The 24374-nt window shown below is 35.4% G+C and overlaps 1 protein-coding gene, 1 long non-coding RNA gene and 1 pseudogene across 3 annotated transcripts; 2 read left to right on the forward strand and 1 right to left on the reverse strand.

The window, feature by feature from the left end:
- Positions 1–6188: 6188 nt before the first annotated feature.
- LOC148877247 (uncharacterized) lies at positions 6189–8111 on the forward strand. Its single transcript, XM_088966015.1, has 8 exons — positions 6189–6326; positions 6446–6550; positions 6699–6825; positions 6917–6988; positions 7081–7126; positions 7278–7572; positions 7691–7762; positions 7862–8111. Exons 1-7 carry the CDS (start codon positions 6281–6283, stop codon positions 7729–7731), a joined length of 732 nt encoding a protein of 243 aa, XP_088822141.1. The 5' UTR covers positions 6189–6280; the 3' UTR covers positions 7732–7762; positions 7862–8111.
- Positions 8112–9694: 1583 nt separating this feature from the next.
- Positions 9695–16581, reverse strand: LOC148877248 (uncharacterized). Of its 2 annotated transcripts, XR_016112742.1 has the most exons (5): positions 16250–16581; positions 15523–15686; positions 15253–15380; positions 14689–14718; positions 9695–9926 (listed from the first exon to the last, which is right to left on the reverse strand). It is a non-coding gene; the product is annotated as an uncharacterized LOC148877248 (long non-coding RNA). The 2 variants fall into 2 exon arrangements; XR_016112740.1 differs by lacking the exon at positions 14689–14718 and having other exon boundaries at positions 16250–16532.
- A 5514-nt stretch (positions 16582–22095) lies between these two features.
- Positions 22096–22770, forward strand: LOC148877249 (secreted RxLR effector protein 161 pseudogene; annotated as a pseudogene).
- Positions 22771–24374: the final 1604 nt, after the last annotated feature.

The raw sequence follows: 24374 nt of genomic DNA on the forward strand, positions 1-24374 counted from the left end.
TTAATGTAATAAAAGTAAAAACATGGAACTTATCAAGTCATAATAATTAATACCTGTTGCATATTTGTAACTATCTCAAAACTTGGAAAAAAATTACAAATTCAAATTAAGAAAACACACACAAAGAGGAAACTTAAATTATGAGGAACCAAGATAAATTAATTAAAATACAAACAAAAAGGTGTCTATCATCAAGGTTTTTTTTTTTTTTGCATTGATGTTAGTGTCCATGGATGCGTATCAATAACTATGAGTAGAAATAGGAAATCTAATGAGTGATCAATGCATAATCATCAATAATTAGACAATACAAAACAAAGGTTAAACTCATCCCAACAAATATGGCTTTGGATAATACATTATTTTTGTACCATTGTAGAAAATCTTATATATAAAATGGTAGAACCATTCATGTTAGAGTGGAGTTGAAATAGTCCACAACCATATCCAATGCTTCTCCTAAGAACAACCGTAGCTCGTAGGCGCAACTATAGAAGTTTAGATAAAAAATTTAGGGCAAGGAAAAAGAAAAAAAAATGGATGATTCCTCTCAAATATAGCCAACATAAGAAAAAATGTAAGAAATATGCAAAATATTATACTATGAGCATTTGTATTGAACTTAGTGAATAACTCAGCATAAAGCTAAGTCATATATATGAGGATCATCTGTGACACAAATCAATCTGACTACAAACTAAGCCAATATGCCTATACAATTAAAGCAAACTAGTGGGGACCCATGCGATGCACATGTTTCGTTAAGTATGAGTTAAACAATAAAAACTTATATTCCGATTTAAGAGAATAAAAAATCCCAAGTATTATTATTATTATTATTATTATTATTATTATTATTATTATTATTATTATTATAACCATGATAAGTTGTAATAGACCCATTTTAATGGGTCATTGTGAATCCATTTCTATGAAATGGATCCTATCGTAAATGGGTCATATTAGACTCGTTTTGATAGCCTTCTTCACCCAGACATTAAAATGGTTAATGTGTCAACTCAGGTCATATAAGACTTTTTTTCACTACTTGATTTTTTGTTTTTTTTTTTATTTCTGTTTTTCAAAACATATGCATCAATTAACAATAGAAAAAAAGTGCATTTTGATCTCCAGCCTAATGTTTGAAAGCGTTTGCAACATTGGATGAAAATTTGAACCGTTGAAAGTCTAAAATGTTACAGCTTTGTAAGATAATCTAAAAGTTTTCATTCGCAGTTTAGAACTTGAAAACGTTTGAAACTTGGTATATTTGAATCTGCTTAACCCAAAATATACCTTCTAAGACTCAAAAAAATTGCTACGCTTTAATTAATTTGGAATCTGTGCAATGCACAGGTTTGTTTAAGCGGAATTGAAGTAGAAGTCTTATGGCATTCTCATTTGGGTAGAGCTGATCCCTATCCATCCAAATGCTATTTTCAGGTAACTTATTTGTCTATGATTAATTTAAAATATTTTCAACTTTAAAACTTAAGTTGTATGTAATTATTATAAATGACATTTAAATGGATTTTAGAACAAGAATTGTTAATTTTGTTCCTACAAAAATAATAATTAATTTTAAATTGCTAAATTTTAACATTTAATTGAATTTTATATAATTACTAATATTAGTATGAATATTAACACTTAACTTAATGTGATCATATGTTAGTATTTAATTATAGTATTATATTTATAATAATTAATTGTAATTTTAATTTTCCTAAGTTATAGATGAAATGTTAACTAACTTATATGTAGTTATATTAATAGAATCTATTTATATTAATTAATTATACTTTTAATTTTCTAAAGTTTTGAATTAATTAGGTAATAACCTATTTTATTATTAACATTAATTAAATATTTTAACTAAATCTATATCAAATTATTTTATTATTATTATTATTATTATTATTATTATTATTGTTAGACAGTTTTGTATGCCCTTAGCTTCAATCAAGATGATGTACTTTATGAGTTTATTGTAAATGAATAAAAGTGCATATTTGATTCATGTTCCATTGGTATGTTTCTGTGTAATACCCTTAAACTGGACACTTAATGAGACTCGTATTAGTTTAGAATGTTCACAGCCAGTGGGTCAATCTGAGGAGACCTATCTTGACAAGGCTGACACTATGGTGCCACCAAGTCGGTTGGGGTGGCCTGTCTCAGCTGCCAGGGTGAGACCCTAGGCACATACAGTGTATGATTAATTGAATCTATAAACTGGACCAGATTTTCAGTATTGCCCTAGACCTTAGAGATTGATGGGCAAAACAAAAAAGTTACACCCGACCCCTAGACTCAATTATGATACTACACTAGGTGTCAGATTGGACTATCTTTGATATACCTATCAATGAGATCCTTAGCGAGGGTCAAAACCTAGGTATGTTGGGACGGTTTGAGAATTCATCTGAGTGGGTGATCATAGTGACAGGATTAGCCCCTTTGTCGAACAAAAGTAATGATCGGGGATGCACTCTCACTGATGGAAACCAAGACTACCGGCAGCTGATTTCAATCGTTGAGATTTGTTTTGCAAAATATATTTTATATGAGATATAAAAGTATATATATTATGGTTTTGAAATGATTTGCAAAAAAGTTTTAATTCCTGGGATCCATATAAGCAGAGAGTGCAGAACTGTTCTTTGCAGCCGAGGGAGAGGTCCTCTCTTGTGAGGCAGTGTGTGATCATTATGGACTGAGAGGTTAAGTGTAAAACCATTGAGGATAATACCTAATGGGCTAATCTTGCATCTGCCCACAGTCCCTAGGTGTTACAAGGTGGCTTGGCCTAGGGACCACTTAGGATAAGTGTTGGGCCCATAGAGCTCATAAGATGGGTTTCAGAGGGTGCATTGTCCATAACAGTGTATTCGGCCAGGCCTTGTAATAAAGGTTGGGCCGAACCCATGTGGCTGATGTGTAGATCAATGTTTGGGTCTCACGCCATACAAGGAAGCCCAACTAGGCAGCAGTTTGGAAGGCTAAGTGAGTACATAACCTTAAATGGGCCTTAAGCTCATTTTGAACTGGGCTGATTTGATTAGTCAATTAAAATGGGGGAATTCTAAGATGGATCAGCTGATAGGATTGGGCCCAGACCCTATCCACTTAGAGAGTCCAAGATTTAGATTTGGAAGTAGGATTAGGAGATGGCTGATCTGATCTGCAGATAAGATAAGGGTTATCCCTTATCACTTAAAGGGACTTCTAATCCAAATACGATTTAGATTAGCAACTCCCAATGGGATTAGGAGCTGGTCCCTTTAAGATTATAAAAGGAGGAGGGGGCAGCAACCTTTAGACATACAATCCAAAACTCTTGTCTTCAAAGCTGAAATCACAAGAAGAGAGAATTATGCACCCTGCGAATACTCTCTTGTCGCCTCTTTCCTACAGCCGCCACCTCCAGCAGTTCGATCTCCTACTCTCTATAGGAGTAATCAAGATTTATTCTTGATACCAATCTTTTGGGGAAAAATTGATTGGAGTTGTATTCACAAGCCATCCTGTTGATTCTTGCGAATGGTCAAGTTCTTTTGGAAGAACACTGTTGATTCTACTCCATCATGCATTGCGCTATCTTCAGTGGGAGCAGATTTTGGATCCTTCTTTGAGCGTGAACACCTCCATTGGAAGATACTATTTCTCTGTATCAGGTGCATCCTCCCTCTTACTTCTTTTGGTTCAGATCTGGTTTGGTAATGGTTCAAGATTGATCCTTGAAAAATATTTTTTTCTAAAATAGGGAATTCGATTCCTTGCAAAGATAGGAAAAATTTTTAAAATTCGCCCAATCCATTCCGCAAGATTTGAGTATCCATATGATGGATATCCCATCCCTTATTATTATTATTATTATTATTATTATTATTATTATTATTATTATTATTATTATTATTATTTCAAGTTAATTCCTAAATAGGTCTAAATTAAACTAATCCGGTACCAAATGGCATACAATGGCTCTCATAATCATTGAATCATGCCAGAACATCATCAATAGGTCTAAATTGGTTTCGCAGCTTTTTCTCTATTTCTATCATGTTTTAAATGACTTGGATGGTTCTTTTTATTCTTGAAAAACTTGGGTCATAGAACCAACTTTACCCAAATATACACCGAATAATGGACCAACAGTATGTCAAAATATGAATTGGTTGAAATGCCAAATTGGCAAACTGAAATACAAAGCACAAATACCATCTCCATATGAATTAATTTATGAATAAAATAGATTATTTTCTAATCATCGTTGACGTGGACAATTGGCTCAGATACTGGTTAGGGTATCGGTTTTGTTTCACCCTTAAGCTTCATTTGGAAGGAGGACAAATATAAATATGTAGAATGTAAAATCTTATATTTTGTATTATTTTGTACATATTTGTATTTATACTTCTTCTAAATTGAGCCTAAATTCTATTTTCCCAAAAGGCCAACAATCATTGAATTGGCAAAAGATCCACTAGTCCAAACTGCCATACTATCAACCTATTTGAACCAGACAATGGTTAGTAGGCCACATTTTTATTTTAATTTTAATTTTTTAAAACAGCACAAATTGATGTTATTCGGATCGGACGATTGAACCGATGGTCATAGTGATTCTAATTATTAGTCAGTTTTTAATAACATTGAAGCATATATTACAATGCCAAACAACCCATGGTTAATGGAGGGTGTAAGAAGACCTGATACTTTTCTTTTTCTTTTTTCAAACACTCAATTGTGCATGTGGGCCCTAATTCCTAAAAAAAGTTGAAGAATAAACATTAGGGAAATTTTCACTTTACTAGCTTGAACTTTGGGGTAGTGTCAAATTAGTATCCAAATTTTCAAACCTATGGCTTAGTATTCAAACTTTCAAAAAGTGTCAAATTGGTCCAAAACCATTAACGGACATTAAGGCCTTGGTCACTTTTCGATAAATTACTTACCCTTGGTAAATGCATTACCTGGGTAAGTTTTTCCTGGGAAACACTTACCGGGGTAAGTGCATTTACCCATGTTCTTTTATTTCTCATATAAATAAGGCAATGACCATTTTATCCATAAAAATCCATTATTAAAAGGGGCATTTTTTTCTCATTCAAGTGTTGGCAATTTTCCCCCTAAGTGGGAAAGTTATTTACCCACATAGGAGATGGGTATCACTTACACATGAAAATAAACTTTCTGTGGTCCCCACATAAATCTGAAAAAAAAATATAGGATTCTTGGTCAATAAAAACCAAAATTCTATTGACCAACTTTCCCCCTCTCAAAATCCAAAAAAAGAACGCCCCTAAGTATCATGTAAAACATCAAAACTCCACAATGGTAATTAGTGACTTAGTGTAATTACATATCGGAACACAAAACAAAATGTCGGCCGATGGAATAATTACATATTTTATATGAAAAATTAAAAATTCATAAAAAACATGAGCATAGCAGCAGAATCAATATAAGGGATCTTATTTTTTGAAAAACTAAACTAAAAGAAAAAATCAGGAACGAACAAATTGCGCTTCCAAATTGACCAGAGTGCAGCAATATGTCATGATCAATCCGACCAAACCTGGTTCTACTCAATCCAAGCCCTCCTGGCTTGAATTGTGTTGGGTTAATTCAGGTTGGGTCAGACTTGAGCTCGAGGTACCTTCAAGGTTGGGGTTAGACCGTTAGAATTACCTTCAATCTGACCCAATTGACCCAGATATTATGTCAGGTTTTCTAGGGAACCTGCTAATGGTATAGCCGGGCTAGGTCGTGGAACCTGCTACGAACATGCGTGGCAAGTAAAGAGAGGACCCGATCATGATAAGAAGATTCATTCATTGACCTCTCTACCTGTAGAATAACGAACCGCGTGAGTGTACTGAAGGTATCTATTCATTCATAAATGACATTAACTGGAGCTGCTGATTGGTTAGCCAAAAAATTATTAAAAAAAAAAGCATTGGGTTTTTTCATTTAATGTGGCGTTTGTAAGTGGTGATGAAGAAGAAGAATTAAATGCGATTGGGTTCAGTCTGACCGAGTTCAACTTCGTTTCGAATTAAATGCGACGTCCCACTTGCTAAACCATCAAAATCACAAAACCGAGTAAGAATCAGTCTTCACACAAAACCGAGTTCAACTTCTCTGCAGCTTGCATCGTCTCTTTTAAAGGGTCTTCCTGTAATGCTATATTGCTTCAGCTTCACACAGAAATATTGATCATTGCAACAATTAATCAGCAATATATTCGAAATCAATACCAATAGACGTATCATCCATGTCGACGGCCGGCAGCATTCAAGGTCAGCAGCTCGAGGTCACAGGTACGTCTTCCCACCAACCATGTGATCTAACCAAATTATCAATTCTCTATCATCATTCTCTGCAACGTCGACGTCGTTTACTATCATGCTTCTTGAATCTTATCCTTGGCTTTGTGTAGTGGTTGAGTGTACGAAGTTGAATGATAAAGAATGGTTTTCAAGGCAAGACCCATATGTGTGCCTTGAATACGGAGATGCCAAATTCCGGACTAGGACCTGTACAGGTAATGTATACCATCTCATCATCTATCCAATAATCTCTGGGAGGACCCTTTATTCTCTTAATCAGATCTCACAAACGACATCTAGCTCCTTCTGATTCACCTTCTTGACTAAATATAATGCCCATATATCCGACCTGCTCTAGAACAGATGGTGGTAAGAACCCTACGTTCCGGGAGAAGTTCAATATCGTCCTCTCCGAAGGCCGTCGAGATCTCAAGGTCCTCGTCTGGAACAGCAACACCCTTACTTCCCATGACTTCATCGGCAGCGGAACGTAAATCTCTCTCTCTCTCTCATGCACACAAACATCCTTTCTTGCATTTCAACATCCACTTACCCACTTCTGTTATTGGGCTGTTGTTTAGTGTTCAATTCAACAAGGTTCTTTCCCAGGGCTACGACGACTCGACCTGGTCAATACAGAGTAACAGTGGGAGGTAAAGAAATTAATAAATAATTAAACGAACATATAACCTCTTCCTTTCGATCCTCAGCACTTAATTGACAATATATACCTCCCATTTTGCAGATACGCTGGAGAAGTTAAACTCATATTGCATTACGGTAATGTTAATGTAAGTTTCATCTCTCTCTCTCTCTCTCTCTCTCTGCTGCTTCTGCTTTTACAAAGTACAACCAGTGAAGCATAGGTAGTAGAACTTCTATAGTCCATATATCGGCAGGAGTACTGATGATCAAAATTTACCATGTTCATGGGAAATGCAGAAGCCTGCAGCCACAAGTTGTGCTCCGCCTGCGCCAGCAGCTCCCTGTGTTCCAACAATTCTGACACCCAGTTATCCTCCATCATCTGTCTATACAGCTCCTCCTACGGTGTATCCGCTATACCTGCCCAATCCCCAACCAGCTGTTTATTCTCTAGTACAATATCCGCCGCCATCCAACTACCCACCCAGTTCGCAAACAGCTGCTTCATTTCCTCCCATGGCATACCTCTACCCTCCACAGCCACAACCCTACCCTCCGCCTACGCAAGCCACACCCTACTTTTATCCACCAGGTAATATTCTTCATCCTGCATTCTAGTTCTTTTCCCATCCATCTCACCATTAACCAGCAATAATGCTATTTAAATCTCCCAACTGATACCTTACTAACATCTTATTTATTATTTGCAGCTCCATATCCTGGATCCTATCCCTCCCCACCACCCTACTGAGAGTCTGAGATATATATCATTCCATAACAAGGTCCATAGAGAGTGATGATGAAATTAAATAATTTCTTACTAATATTCTTCTCAGCAAGTAGTTTTGCTTTGCATTTATATCATTATATTGTATATGCAGTACAAGGAACCCAATCAAAGCCAAAGATATTTGGAGCTGGATGGGTTTCGCTCGGTGTTGGTCTCTATCTTTTATCTTTTGTAACAACCCATTGAAAACTGAAAATAGAAACAAACTATTCTCTGTACAAACATTAATTGTACGATCAAGTCTTGGTAATTATCTCGTTTTAGTCCTTACATCAAGGCAGAGATGATGAAAATTGCCTTTCTTTACCTGATGAATAAACCTGATACTTGTCTTCCTCTGCTATGCATGTATTCCTTCGTGTTGAGAACAAGCCTGTTATTTCACAATAGCCAAATAACAAAATATATCTGAATGGAAGTAAGATAATTCCCTTTTCCTCTTTGTGCAATCAAATGGGCATGCAAACCAAACAATATCAATCAAATAGAAAATATATGCAATAACAAGAACACAATCCACAAATAAAATATACAAGATTTTAACGTGGAAAACCATTCAAAGTAAAAGGAAAAACCACGGACTCCTAGCCACTTAAAAATCTTCCACTAATAAATTAATGGAGTACAACAAAGTGATTCTCTAGCAATAAATCTAAATGCTATCAACATCAACTACTCACCCAAAGGTGGATTTCAACATGTCACCAAATAACTCAGAAACAAAATTAAATCTCACCAAAAATGATAATAGAGGAGGAATAGCAAATCAAATCGGTAGATATGTAACTCGATATGTGCCATCAACATATTAAAACCCACAAAACCTCTCTTTTCTCTTTTCTCTCTCTTTCTCTCTCTTATTTTTGGTGGAAAGCTTCTCTGGACTCTTCAAATTCTCACAACTTACTAAGCAAATTTATTTGTTAATGAGAAGACACGTGACGCTCCTTTTATAAGCCTCTTTGACTCCTTTTTTTTTAATTTTTGGTGGGCCCTCCATGTGGGAAGGGAACCCAACCAACACTTCGTTGAACTTAAAGAGCTTAATATAATGATTAACACGTAATAAAAAATTAGCTCAAGTCCATGAACATAGATGCACAACCCTTTTTATTACAAAGCTATATATATTTTAATTTGTAAGCTAAAGACTTCAATGTCACTTAATTTGGCGAGTTCGTGTAGTCATGCTTTATCTGACAAGAAAAATGATTTTTAGCGGCATTTCAAAATGCCACTAAAGATAGGTAAAAATACCACTAAAGGCTATAGCGGCATTTTCAAATTAGGCCACCCATATCTAAATCAGTAAAAGTTTTATAGTAGCATTTATATGATTTTTAGTGACACTTAAATAAATGTCAATAAAACTTACTTTTAATGGTGTTTATCCAAATTTTAGTGGCACTTATATAAATACCAATAAAAACTATTTTTAGTGGTGTTTTATTCATCATTTGGTGGCAGTTTTAAATGCTATTTTTAAATTTAACAATGGCATTTATTGGCACATTTAGTGGCAATAAGAATTGCCACTAAATAACAACCGCTATAGTGGCAATTATAAGTGCCACTAGATGGTTACCATAAAAGCTAACAATAACAATATAATAGCATTTATCTTTTTTATATAGTGGTATTTTTAAATGTCTTTAAATATTTATCTGTATAGTGGCATTTATAAATGTCACTAAAAAGTCTTAATCATTCTATTCATTTAGGGTTTAGTGGCATTTACAAGAGCCACTAAATGTCTAAACATATTCATACATGCATGCTAAAAAATAATAAAATGAAGCAACAAAAAAGATGTTGCTTATTATATAATGGTAAATGGACCTGTATCAATAAACACTAATTTCATCATGCCCTTTAAATCAAATCCATACTATATATTTAATTAAAAAATCAAATAATTATGACATTTAACCAAATAAACTATTTTCATATAAAACAAATTTATCATAAAATGTTTATATATATACAAATGTCACTTTCAAGGCATTGGCCAATAGTGGAGACAAAAAAAAAAACAAAACAAAAAACAAAATGTGTACTTAAAAACTCAATACACAAACAGAAGTCATCTCGCTCTATTCTTTTTAAATGTCTCCATCAAAGCCAAAAGCACCATTGCTCCATGTGTCAACAATTTCCTACAAAACAATTACATTATGTTAAAAATTTAATCAATTAACATAAAATTTCATATACAAATTATTAATCATTATATATTTATAGAAAAGAAATAAAATGAAATATCTTAAAATAAGAAGAAAATTGGCATAAAAAATAACCTAAAGTTTCCATCTTCATAGCAATCCCTACCACTTTGTCATGTATAAGTTCTTTAAGTTAACAATAGCAAAGTAAGAAATCTTATAACACTTGAGTTTTCCTTGGTCTATCTACTTCCCAAAGTCAGAAATCTTAGGGTCATTGTCAACTACTTTAATGTAGTATTTGGCCTTAGTATCATTATCTAATAAGGTACAACATTAAGAGTTGGTTATTACTAGAACTCCATCTACAAACTTGAAGATCTGGCAGGTGGTAGGCTTTCTTGCACATCCCTAGAGTTCTTTCATTCCGTTGCTTTTCCTTTCCTTTTATATTTCTAAATTATATTTTCTTCCTTTCTTGCGGCCAATGTAAGGGTTCCTTGTTCTGTTGGGAGTATCTAAAAGTTGGTTTGTTTTTGAAAAGCTCTTAATGAAACCTCATTGTTCATAGTACAAAGCCAATAGGTTTGAGATGTGTGCTCATCTCTCTCTCTCTCTCTCTCTCTCTCTCTCTCTCTCTCTCTCTCTCTCTCTCTCTCTCTCATCAAGAATAACAATGAAGGTATACAAAGCCAATAAGTTTGGGATATGTAAAGCCTTCTTTTATGATAAGAAGGTATACTAATTTGGCAAATATGATTAGACTTATGAAATGACCTCAGTTTACAATTAATGTAATTAACATACTTTCATACTTAAGCATACAACATGTAACAATAAATAAACACAATAAAAATTGGTGCATGTTGACCCGAACACATCTTAGAGTCTGTCTATATAAAACCCAAGAAAAGAAACTTAATGACCAAATAAAGTACACATGTTGACCCGAGATCAAGTCCCATGCATACACAGTTTTAACAGCTATACTGCAAAAAAATCAACTAGATTGCATGGATTCTTCTACAAGACAAAGTACTTATCAAGTTCATACCGGTAATTTCCTGGTGTAATGGTAAAAACTCAGGCTGACAAACATGAGAACACAGGTTCAAGTCTGAGAACAGTCACTTTGTGAAAAAAGAAAGAAAAAACCAAGGTTGGGTCTGATCCAACATGACCAACCTTATTTTGCAACATGGAATGCGCATAGACTGATTCAAGCCATCCATTAAATAGGTCAGCCTCTAGACTTACCATATGTTTAATATCTACGTTCACATCATAACTGTACCACATCTTTTATTGGTATTTTCCCAGGGACATAAGCTGCCCAAAGTTTTACTTTAGAAATTGCTAATAAAAATGAGCCTGTTTTGATCATTTAGTGGGTTTAAGGCTAGAATTATTCCTGGATAGGATACAGGGAGACAAACAAGTGGCAATCTTGTGAGCAGCAAACCCTCTTGCCACATGAAAGCTTTTGTTAGGCCATTTATGTTTTTTTTCCCTAAAAAACTAAACAAATAAGCATGCCATTTTAGTATTCATCATTGAAGTTTCATTGTACCTTGCATAATAAATTCATATTAATTTTTCATGTATGTATGTGCATGTGTACATACATACATGCATATGTATGTATCATAACAGATCAGATTGGATTGGATCCATATCCATTTGAATTATAAGCATATGAAATTCAGGTCTCCTTAATCGGATTGTATTTGAATTCAAATTCAAATAAACAGATGCCATTTGCAGCCCTACATATTCCATTACTCATACCACACAAACAGCCAAACTAGCCTTTTGGACACTGAAAGTTGAGGTCCTAGCAGTTCTTGACAGTCTCTGAATAATAAAGAGATTAGGATTATTCTCCTAGCTTGTTGGTGTTAGGTGACTTGAACAATGTTATCAATTGGTTGATCTTGCGGAACTGTGGGCCTTGGAGGCTAAATCATTTTTTGTCTTAAGTTCAAGACATTGAAAGCATTTTAAATTCCTGTTTTTGTTGTCAATTTCCTTTTGCATTCAAGAAATACTATTTGTCAATTACCTTAAATAAGACATCAGATGTATGGTGTACTGAAGTTGCAGTTGAACTAGAGGGAACCCTTGCATGCATGGTCATGACTCATGAGTTCATGAGCATCTATCCTAGTTGTTCCACTGTTTGAATGTTAGACTAACCATTACTTTGTTGTCAATAAAGTAGAAAGCTGGTTGATGGCCTGACATAACACCCTTTCTTGAAATTATAGTTCTGAAACTTGAAATTCATGAGCAAAACAAATAACCATGTCGATAAAACATGGTCTGCAGCATATAATGGCAAAGGAAAGGACCATTCAAGACTGAGACCTCATTATTATTAGGAAAATTTAAGAATCCAATAAATTTCCTAATTTTTTCAATTTTCTAATAACATGTTTCAAAATTTTTAGATTTTATGTTTCAATGTGTAATTTTTGAATTTTGATGCCTTGAGTTCTAAAGATAAGTTTGGATATAATACACACTTTGATTATTGTATACTATAATATGGTTTACAGCTATACATTGATCCAAAAACTTTAGTACTCAAGTGCCAACTAGCTCAATTGGTAAAATCTGGGTGAACTGAATGCATTAAAATAGAACCCAACCTCCATTTAATAATTGATAATAAAGCCACCAAGCTGTCTAGGAGTTTTTGCTTTACATAACTGTTTCTGAATGGGTGGCAAATCCATCATACATTGAAATTGTTGAAAATATAATGTTATTATATGCAAATAATATGTCGACATGTGGGGGATAAATGGGAAAAAGAAATTGAATCAAACGAACAATATAAATGAGGCCTAGTAAGAGTATAGCCTGAGTTGTTGATGGTAAGAGTACCTATGAGACCATGATAGCTACTCTAGCCAAAGAATCATCAATCACCAGACATTAGAATCTTACACCTTTGAATCAATACTTTTAAAGTAAAAATTGGATAATAGAAGATTAGGAGTAGAAATGAAAGGTGAATGGACCAGTGGTACAGGCCTAGGTTAGCTCACCAACATTGCTTGATCTACCACACTCTAGATCCTTGTTTCTACACTAAACCAATTCTATTAGAATTAGACTAGATAGATGGGTCATGGGTTGAACATTCCAACCATCTGGTTAACTACTCAACTTGTCCAAATAAAATTGTGAAAATATAAAATGTAAAAAACAATTTATATCAAAATAAACTAAAAACAATATATGTTGAACGGTATATAATACATGTGATCCCAATGCAAATGGGGTAATTAAGCTTGAACAAGTTGACATTTATAAGAACTGAGAAAGCCAAAAAAACAATTTTACTTGCGCGTCTTGGTTCTAGAGGTCAGACCATCTAGTCGGATCAAAAATTGACAGTATTGGATTAAACCAGTTAAGAGTACAACACATTAGTTGTAGATTTTAGGGGGAAACAAGTAGTCTTTCAATATTGTCTTAATTAAGAGATATGAGGAGATTGTCATTGATGATGACTCCCCACTCTCCCCTTTAAAATTCACTAAATGCATCCATTCCTCAAGTCTGTTTCTTAGTAAAAGGTTTAACAAGCTCTATATCTAGTTATTTCACCTCAATCAAGCCTTTCTCCAAATCCCATTGTTGACTGGCTTGTTGAATATCTAGTCATTTCTCTTGTGAACTTGGACACTCTAGTCCAAAATCTAATCCAATTTTTGGGAGAAGCTTTGTTGTTGCTAAATCATGAATCACATTAAAGCATAATGCATTCTTTTAATATCTAGCTTTTCTCTTCCTTGTGGTGGAAGGCTCCATGGTATATCAGTTATATTAATATTCTTATTTACGTTGATACCACCACAGACCAACTCCTAGACATATCATAAGTAGAAAAAGAAGCAAATTCTCTTCATCGAATGAAGAACTTTAATTTCAATTAGATCAATTAGTGACTCTAACTACATTAAATTGAACTCTGATGTAAGCAGTCTAAAGGATTGGTAGTGTTTCTAGGAATAGCCATGGAGAATTATGGCTGTGTTCTCTAGGCCTTTTTTTACACTTGATATGCTTGATGAAACAATATTGATGACATCAATGGCTCTCCAATTTCAGTGGGTCAACAGATCAGCAAATGCAATGGCTGATTCTCTCGCCAAGCAAGGGGTGTCAAGGGGAGATCTGTTTTGGGCTACTTTGTAATTGTATTTCAGGCTTGTGTATGTTTAGTGTATGTATATGGTTCAGTCCTCGAGGGAGGTAACATCTCGTGCCTCCTCCTAGGCTGATTGTACTTTCATTATTTGAATTAATAAAACCACTCTCACATCAATGGCTTTCCAAAGACAAAACAGAAACACCCTAGTCACCTCCTCCAAATCCCAACCACTCCAAACCTATTTTTACATTTATTAGATTGTTTGGACAAAAAGCCAAAAGCATTACCAGTTAAACGAAGGCAAGCAGGGACATGTTTGTAGTGCAATTTCACTTAAATCAATATAAATGCATGAGTGCAAATTAGAATTACAAATTTTAATTTATTTGTGCTTCAAAATTTACTTTTTTTTCTTCACCATTTATTTTACTTCCCATCCACACCAAACAAACAACATTAAACAAAATAAAACCCACAAAAGAATTAAATGAAAAGAATCAGTATAAGTGATGATGGTTATGTCATGTGTGTGGGGTCATTGGGAATTGGAGTGGGGGAGACAAAAGAAACAGAGGAATGATAGAAATGGACCTCAGAAGCCATGGGCTTGTGGCGTTTGCACTGCACAAGCACAATTAAGTGTAAGATAAAAAGATTGAAAAAAGGAAGAATTGATAATTGGATAAGTAAAGCAAGAATTGAGAGTTGAGAGTTGCCAAATCTCTTGACCCTCTAAAATTGGATTAATTCCATCTCTCAAATGGCCCAGATAGCATTAACTCCCACAGTCCACAACTTGTACAAAAAGTAAGAAATTTGTACTGGGGATCATTGTAATATGACAAGAATAAACATTAGAAATTTGATGATCAAAGGATGTCTCCAACCAGAATACGAATAGGATTAACAAATCCTATTTTTTGGAAGTAAAATGTTGCCATAGATTTAAGGAGATTAACATAAAAAATGAGTTAAATGCCCATCGATTTAGATACATTCAGAAGTATCTAAATGTCCAACCATCGTATATCCATAACATGATTGACAAATCAAGTCATTATAGACAAAGATTCATCTAATTAAATCCAAAAAAAACATGGGATCCCATAATGATTGCTTCTATGCCTACATTGTGGAAATAAAAAATGGCCATACCTGTGAATCCTCTTTACCATTGGCTATGAAAACCTTAGACACAACAGAAGAACCAAACCCTAGAGCCATTTAAAATAGAAACCAAAACCATATTGCATGCAACAGTCCTTGCAGGCCAGGTGAAAATCCTACAGAACAAAAACGAAGAGGTAAGGAGAACATGAAAAGAAAATCCCATACAGAATAGGAAAAATGAAATGCTACAACAAACACTTGAGAAAAAAATATATATATAGGAGATTTGAAATAATAGGAGGATAAATCGGTTACCTAGTGGCCAAAGCCAAGAAAGATCAATCAAGCGTAACCAAGCATTGACAATGGCTGTTGGTGATTACCATTCATTTACTGGTGCAAAAGTCATCACGGTAGTATCATTTCTGAGACATGGCTTTGCTGACCTGACAGAGATGACCTTCCTCGAGTTCGGGATGCTGTTTCCAACAGGGTTCTCAAAAGAACTATATTAGAAAATCAATTACAAAGCTGATCTCAAAATGAGGTAACAAAGAACCCAAAAAAGAAATAGGAAACTCTAATCCAATTTTTTAGGGAAAAATTTATTAAAAGAAAACAATAAAAAGGACAAAAGAAGGGCACAAGAGATCAGCCCAACACAAGCAAACAAGTCGACAAGGCAAGGACAATAATTGAAGAACCTAAGCACTCCGATAATCAGTCCAACGACTCCAACCATGCACTCCGATAACCCTAAAGAAACCCCAGAACCAAAGATCCCAAATCGAAGAACTTAAGCACAATAATTGCTAAAATAAATCAAAAGGAAAAGAGGCTTGTAATATCTTAAACAAACCCCAAAAATCCAAACTAACAAATTTTCTACAAAAATGAACAACAACCATACGCAGAAGCAAAAATAAATCAATAGAGCTTAAAAGGAAGCAAAAATAGAGAGCAAGCATAGGTTTGAAAAAAAAAATAATCGGCAATTAATGGGTCCTCTAAGAAGAAATACATGAATCGAAATTAAACTAACCAGCTCCAAGCATGAGAGAAGGACCAATGGCTCATCCATTATAGAAGATACGACACAGCCAAACTCAAGCATCTAGCTTGCAAGAGATTAAAACAAATAAAAATATTCCAACAAAAGACGAGATTTGACGAAGGAGAGAACACAATAGTTTTAAGCAAAGAAATTAGGGTTCTATCGTGATGGCTTCCGCTGAATAGTTCTTGGTAGACTAGCAGGAGAAGGAGACATGGGTTAGAGAAGAATGGGCGCGAAATGAAATTGGTATCCGCGCGCCGTTTTTGTTGTATAATTTCTCTTTAGTGAAGTTAAATCTAAACCATTGATGTTGAAGTGAAATAAATGGTTAAAATAAATTGCTGATATAGTGGCGTTTAAAGGTGATTTAATGGCAATTTAATAAATGCCACTTAAAATTATATATTTAGCGGCGATTTAAATATATTTTTAATGGCATTTCAATAACTGCCACTTAAAATATATATAATGGCGTTTCTGATATGAATATAATGGCATTCTCAATAAACGCCATTAAAGATAATATATAGTGGCGATAAAATAAATGTCACTAAGAAAAAAGCCATTAAAGCCTCACTTTTTCTTGTAGTAATTACTGATTAATAAGAAAGTCTCACTTAGAGAGTTAATAACTTATCAAATCCACCGCTGACATTTCTGAGCATCACAACTCAACACAGTAAAAGGGAAAAACAGTGGTGAAGTCTGGGTTTGAAACTTTTAAAAGATCTATCAACCTCAAGTGAAGACAAAAACAGAGTCACACAACAACGTTCTTACATTCTTAGAGATGGCATCTTGAACAACTATGGATGAAACAGGTGCCTTATTTCATTTTGCGTGGCATTTGAGGGAGTGGAAGAGATGATATATATCCATGTGCAGAACACTGAATTGGAGGCTGCTAGAAAGGTTCTAGAGGAGATAGATTCGCATTACATTGTTAGGTTTTAATTTCTTCTAAGTGGGCTTACATATTCAGTGAAACAATTGCATTGATGGGCTATCTTGTAAGTGGGCTAAATCAAGTGATTCATTTAGGCAAAGCCCGTTGACTTCAACAAAGGGCATGGGGCTTAATGAGTGGATACCACATTTTGGCCCATATAGGCTTAATGGAATCTTATTAGGTCAAAATATAAAGGCTCCTAAGTTATGATTTCCAATATGTTAAATCATCTAGTCACCCTCTTGCTCTACCCCATTAGAGTCAAGAGCTGAGAAAACCTATGGAAGAATGAAGGTTTAACTGAGGAAAACCACAAATGACCTACCATTGATTCATCACTCATTCCGCAAGGATTTCTATTACTGTGATGGATATAGGTATGTACATTTAAACCTCCTTGATAACTGTAGCATAATATTCTTTGGGGTGCAACATGGCTTCTTGGTATGATTCTGCAAGATTAAGGATTGATTTGCTCCCCTTTATTTAATCTTACAAGTGGTATTAGAGCCTTATATCATGTTCGGTTATTAGGATTATCATTTTTCTTTGTTTGAATCGATATCTTTGTGGTTGCCTCTCGATCGATAGATACAATCGTTTAGCTGTGTGTGCTTGTCGAACAGCCATGAAGCAAGGCTATAAAAAACAACGACGCATTGATGACTACGGCTTCGGTTTCAGCCGACCAAAAAAAACAAAGACGCATTGATGATTCAATGCGGTTTTGGTCATTGATGATTCGGTTTCAGTTTCTCAATGCAGCTTTGGTTTCAATCGACCAAAAAAAAATGATCATTCAATGCAGTTTTGGTCATTGATGATTCGGTTTCAGTTTCACTCGACCAAAAAAAGAAAACAAAGACGCATTGATGATTCAATGCAGTTGCGTCTTTGAAACCCAAAAAAAAAAAAACGACGACGCATTAGTGTTGCGATGCGCCTCAACCCAAGAATGAATTCGCATTAGTGATTCGATGCGTCTACAGAACCGACTCAAAATAAAAAAAAATAAAAAATTGGAATCATGATTAGCGTGCACGTAAGTAATTTGCATGTGGCAGTTCTTCTCTCCTTTTGCATGGAAGTAACCTTCAACCTTTTTTGGCTTTGTCATGCATGCGATGAATACAGTTTTGGATGAATACTTTTTCCTTTTTAAATTAAATTGATTGAAGCAGCATGTTACCAAAGTAGCCTCTGCAGTGTAAAATTAATTTGATTTGAAATATAAAGATTTTGTGTGTTCATTGTCCATGTGGACATTGATCGGCCCGAAGGAAGGTTGATGTTTGGCCGGGCAATGAACACACATGCGATGATTTGAAATATGAAGATTTTGTGTGTTCATTATCCATGCAGACATTGGTCGGCCCAAAGGAAGGTTGATGTTTGGCCGGGCAATGAACACACATGCGATGATGAATATTGATATAATAAAGTTATTATCCATGTGAATAATAGTCGGTCCAAAGAAAGGCTATTGTTTGACAGGATTTATTATCAATGTTTGATTGTTGCGTTGAGAGTACCATTTACAATTGATGTTTCTGTGCAAACACTAAATGTCAAGTTGTGCTGGGTATCTTGCCTTTGTAATTTATATTATTATTGATTATATGCTGTTTTTGTTCTCTGTTCAGTTTCAATAGCTACAAATAATGTTTTTGCTCAAACCAGTGCCATTCCCATGCTAAATGGTACAAACTTCAAGATCTAGAAACAGAATGTGGAAATCGTTCTCGGCTGCATGGATTTAGACCTTGCGTTAAAGACGGAGCGACCCATCCCGACTGAGGACAATTCCAATGAGGCCAAAGTTGAGAAATGGGATCGCTCTAATCGCATGAGTTTGATGATTATGAAACGTTCCATACCGGAATTGTTTCGGGGCTCTATTTCTAAGAGCAATAATGCTAAGGAATCCCTTGTGGCGATACAACAGTATTTCGCCAAGAATGAAAAAGCAGAGACTAGCAACTTTTTAGCTACTCTAATTTCTATGAGGTACAAGGGAAAAGGAAACATAAGGGAGTACATACTGCAAATGTCGAATCTTACGGGTAAGCTAAAGGCACTAAAGTTAGAGATAAATGATAATTTGCTCGTGCATTTAGTTCCCATTTCTCTTTCTACACAATTCAGTCAATTTAATGTGAGTTATAATACTCAAAAGGAGAAGTGGACTCTTAATGAGCTCATTTCTTAATGTGTACAAGAAGAAAAAAGAATCCAGAGAGAAAAGACGGAAAGTGCTCACTTAGCATCAACCTCTCAAAATAATAAAAAGAAGAGGACTAAGGATACTGCAAATGGAATACCCACACAAAAAAAGGCAAAAAAGCAAGGTGATGGATTTACCTGTTTTTTCTACAAGAAAAGAGGACACATGAAGAGTGTCCCAAATACGTCGCATGGTGCATAAAGAATGGTATGTCTCTCACTTTAGTTTGTTCTAAGGCTAATTTAGCTTATGTACCCATAGACACTTGGTGGATAGATTCTGGCACTACTACTCACATAAGTGTGTCTATGCAGGGTTGCATCTGGAGCCGACCGCCAACTGATGCTGAAAGATTCATTTATGTAGGCGATGGCAATAAAGTTATTGTGGAAGTTGTAGGTCATTTTAGATTGATTTTAAAAATTGGTTGTTATTTGAATTTGGTTGAGACATTTGTAGCTCCATCATTTAAACAGAACTTAATTTCTATTTCCTATTTAGACAAATCTGGTTACTTTTGTGGTTTTGGAAATAATAAAGTTAGTATTTCTCTAAATTCAAATATTATTGGTACTGTTATTTTAATTGATCATCTTTATATGTTAGAAACTTTTGCTTCCCACAATGCAATCCTGCATGCAAGTACTAAAGGTGCAAAGCGTAAATTAACCGAGAATTCTGCTTCCATATGGCATAAGCGCTTAGGCCACATCTCTAAACAGAGAATTTAGAGGCTTGTGTCGGACGGAATTCTTGATTCTCTTGATTTAACGGACTTCGAAGTCTGTATTGAGTGTATTAAGGGAAAATTGACAAACACAGAAAATAGGTGCCAATAGATGTACAGAAGTCTTAGAACTGATACATATGGACATCTGTGGGCCATTCCCTACACCTGCATGGAATGGCCAACAATACATCATCACGTTCATAGACAACTATTCACGGTATGGGTACCTATACTTAATAAGTGAGAAATCACAATCCTTGGACGTTTTCAAGTCTTATAAAGTTGAAGTTGAAGTTGAACTTCAACTTGGTAAGAAAATTGAAGTCGTCAAATCTGACCGTGGCGGGGAATACTATGGCAGATATGATGGATCAGGAGAGCAACGTCTAGGGCCCTTTGCTAACTTCCTAAAGGAATGTGGTATCGCCCCACAGTACACCATGCCAGGTACACCCAGCATGAATGGTGTTGCTGAAAGATGAAATAGGACACTTAAAGGCATGGTGAGGAGCATGATTAATCATTCTTCTTTACCTGAATCACTTTGGGGAGAAGCATTAAAAATTGCAGTGTATATCCTTAACAGAGTACCTAGCAAATCAGTAATTGAAACCCCATATGAGTTGTGGACTGGGAAAAAGCCCAGCTTAAGGCACCTACACATTTGGGGATGTCCAGATGAAGCAAGGCCTTATAGGCCCAACGAAAGGAAATTGGACTCTAAGACAGTTAGTTGTTACTTTGTTGGATACGCGGAACGTTCTCGAGGGTTCAAGTTCTATGATCCCACTACCCGCCCCTTCTTTGAGACGGGAAATGCGAGATTTCTTGAAGATGTTGAGTTTGGAGGAGAAGAATTAAGGAACGTCTCTTTTGACGAAGCAATTGTCTTGCAAGAAGAGAAATTCATTTCTTTTCCTAATATTATTATCGACAGTGATCAGACAACAATTCCTGACACTGTTCATGAAGCGATTCCGGTTCAAGACAACAATGAAGTTCCTTCCATAGAGCAAACTCAACAACCTCAAGAAGTGCCATTGAAAAGATCCAACTGACAAAGGAGAAGTGCGATTCCATATGACTATATCTTGTTCCTCGTAGAACAAGAAGATTTGGTAGGCTTAGTGGAAGATGATCCAATCACCCTTCACGAAGCCCTTCAAAGTTCTAATTCTCAACATTGGATCAATGACATGCAAGAATAGATGAAATCCATGAAAGACAATGACCTTTGGGATCTTGTCGAGTTGCCTAAAGGCTCGAAACCCATTGGTTGCAAATGGATATTTAAAACCAAAAGGGATTCAAAAGGAAATGTCAAAATATATAAGGCTCATCTAGTCGCCAAAGGTTTCACTCAAAGGGAAGGCATTGATTATAAAGAGACATTTTCTTTGGATTCTTCGAATGACTCCTTTAGGGCAATAATGGCACTTGTAGCTCATTTTGATTTAGAGCTACATTAGATGGATGTAAAGACAGCATTTCTCAACGGAGACATTGATGAAATGATTTATATGGTTCAACTAGAAAACTTTGAATCCAAAGATTCAAAGTCTATGGTATGCAAATTAAAGAAATCCATCTATGGTCTCAAACAAGCTTCTCGTCGATGGTATCACAAATTTCATCAAGTGATTACCTCATATGGTTTTGAGGTAAATGTGGTTGATGAATGTATATACCACAAGTTCAATGGGAGCAGGTTTATCTTCCCGGTACTATATGTCGATGACATACTGCTGGCGAGTAACGATATAGGCTTGCTGCACGAAACCAAGAAATTTCTCACTAAGAATTTTGATATGAAAGATCTTGGGGATGCCTCTTTTGTACTAGCCATACAAATACTATGAGATCGCTCTCGAGGTGTTCTTGGATTATCACAAAAGGGCTATATCGAAAATGTGCCAAGCAGATTCAGAATGAAAAGTTGTTCGTCGGGTGATACGCCCGTGGCTAAAGGAGACAAGTTCAGTCTCAGTCAGTGTCCCAAAACAAACATTGAAATAAAGGAGATGCAAAAGGTTCCCTATGCCTCGACTATAGGAAGTCTGATGTATGCTCAAGTTTGTACCCGTCCCGATATAGCATTTATAGTGGAACTGTTGGGCAGATATTTGAGTAACCCAGGACTGGATCATTGGAAAGCAGCCAAACGGGTCATGCGGTATTTACAGAGAACAAAGGACTTCATGTTAATCTACAGGAAATTGGACAGTTTGGAGATCATTGGGTATTCTGATTCTGATTTTGTGGGATGCCAAGACAACAAACGATCCACTTCGAGCTATGTTTTCATGTTAGCTGGAGGAGCTATATCTTGGAAAAGTGTCAAACAGACGCTTATAGCCCCTTCAACTATGGCAACAGAGTTCATAGCTTGCTTTGAGGCATCCAATCATGGGATATGGCTGTGTAACTTTGTCACGGGGCTGCGAGTGGTTAATGGCATTGAAAGGCCATTAAAGTTATTATGTGATAATAAATCTGCAGTTCTGTATTCCAACAATAACAGAAGTTCTGTGAAGTCAAAACATATTGATATCAAGTTTCTATCTGTTAAGGAAAGAGTTCAGAGTGGTCAGATTTGCATATAGCATATAGGGACAAACTCCACGATAGCGGATCCGTTGACCAAGGGATTGCCACCTAAGGTCTTTCATGAGCACACTACTCATATGGGTGTAGGCATGCTTTATGATACCTTGATTTATTGGGAGTTTTCTTTTCTTTTGCTCTTGGATGTACTATGGATTAAGACATGTTTGCATGTCTACATTTACACATAATAAAGTTTATGACTCTTTCCATCATCTACATTTCTGAATATGTTTGTGATTTTTTATTGATCTCTCTAAAGAATAGAGTTGAACCAGTTGGAAATAAGCATGTTCTGAGATCACATTGCATGTAATTTCCATGCCACTCATCCATACTTGATCTATGTCATTGAATGCATTGATATGGTGAGCATGAAAGGTTTAATCACGCATATATGTGGCGAAAGCTGACATGGTCTCATATTAATACAGGAGATGGATCAGATTGAAACTAAGGAGAAGTCTAAAGAAATTAGCATAAGAAGTGTACACATAAGGAATTTTTTCAATATAATTGTTTCAGCTCTCATATGTAGCCCAAGTGGGAGATTGTTAGGTTTTAATCTCTATTAAGTGGGCTTACATATTCAGTGAAACAATTGCATTGATGGGCTATCTTGTAAGTGGGCTAAATCAAATGATTCATTTAGGCGAAGCCCGTAGACTTCAACAAAAGGGTATGAGGCTTAATGAGTGGATACCACATTTTGGCCCATATAGGCTTAATGGGATCCTATTAGGTCAAAATATAAAGGCTCCTAAGTTATGGTTTCCAATATGTTAAATCATCTAGCCGCCCTCTTGCTCTAGCCCATTAGAGTCAAGAGCTGAGAAAACCTAAGAAAGAAGGAAGATTTAACTGAGGAAAACCACAGTCGATCTACCATTGATTCATCACTCATTCCGCAAGAGTTTCTACTACTGTGATGGATACAAGTATGTACGTTTAAACCTCCTCGATAACTGTAGCATAATATTCTTTGGAGGGAGAAAGCCGAAGACTGATGGTATTCTTTTTGTTGTGTGGAACCCTAACCTAAACGATGACCCAAGCTTTCAATACACTTGACGCTCTAGCTCCCCAAGGTAAAAGGTGTTTTTCGCGTATTGAGTGATGTATCAGCTGGTACGTTAGTATGGTGATATTAAATTCCCAAAAAGCCACAACCACCGAATTTAGAGGAGGGGGGTTATTAATATGGTGCGTATCAGCAAATACCAAAAAATAATGTACAAGACGTTTTTGATTGTAAGACCGCTGAAGCTGTGTTTGGTGCAATTTTATTAGCACTAGTAAAAAGGGCATGGGAGTGCAAATGAAAAAAATATAAATTCTCGTTTAATTTAATTTTGTTTTGTTTCATGTCTTAATTTACTTCATTTGTATTGTAATCAAATAAAATAAATTAATTTTTAAAACAAAAATAGGTCAAAATTTACATTCAAATCATTTTGTACTGCCATAATTTTGCATCAGTGCAAATTTATTTGCATTGCAACCAAACACAGCCTAGACTAACAAAATCATTCTACAATACCGTGTTATTGTGATCTACGATATCACCTCAATGTGATCTGCAATACAAGCCTAATATATGCAA

This window comes from Nelumbo lutea, chromosome 1, assembly GCF_056320005.1.
Source record: "Nelumbo lutea isolate HS-2025 chromosome 1, American lotus-T2T, whole genome shotgun sequence".
NCBI classification, from domain to species: Eukaryota; Viridiplantae; Streptophyta; class Magnoliopsida; order Proteales; family Nelumbonaceae; genus Nelumbo; species Nelumbo lutea.

Excerpts from the sequence above, each read along its gene's own strand:
- LOC148877247 (XM_088966015.1), top strand. The coding sequence starts at position 6,281 with ATGTCGACGGCCGGCAGCATTCAAGGTCAGCAGCTCGAGGTCACAG. Across the intron at positions 6,826-6,916 it reads GACTTCATCGGCAGCGGAAC|TGTTCAATTCAACAAGGTTC; the intron begins GTAAATCTCTCT and ends GCTGTTGTTTAG. Across the intron at positions 6,989-7,080 it reads ATACAGAGTAACAGTGGGAG|ATACGCTGGAGAAGTTAAAC; the intron begins GTAAAGAAATTA and ends CCCATTTTGCAG.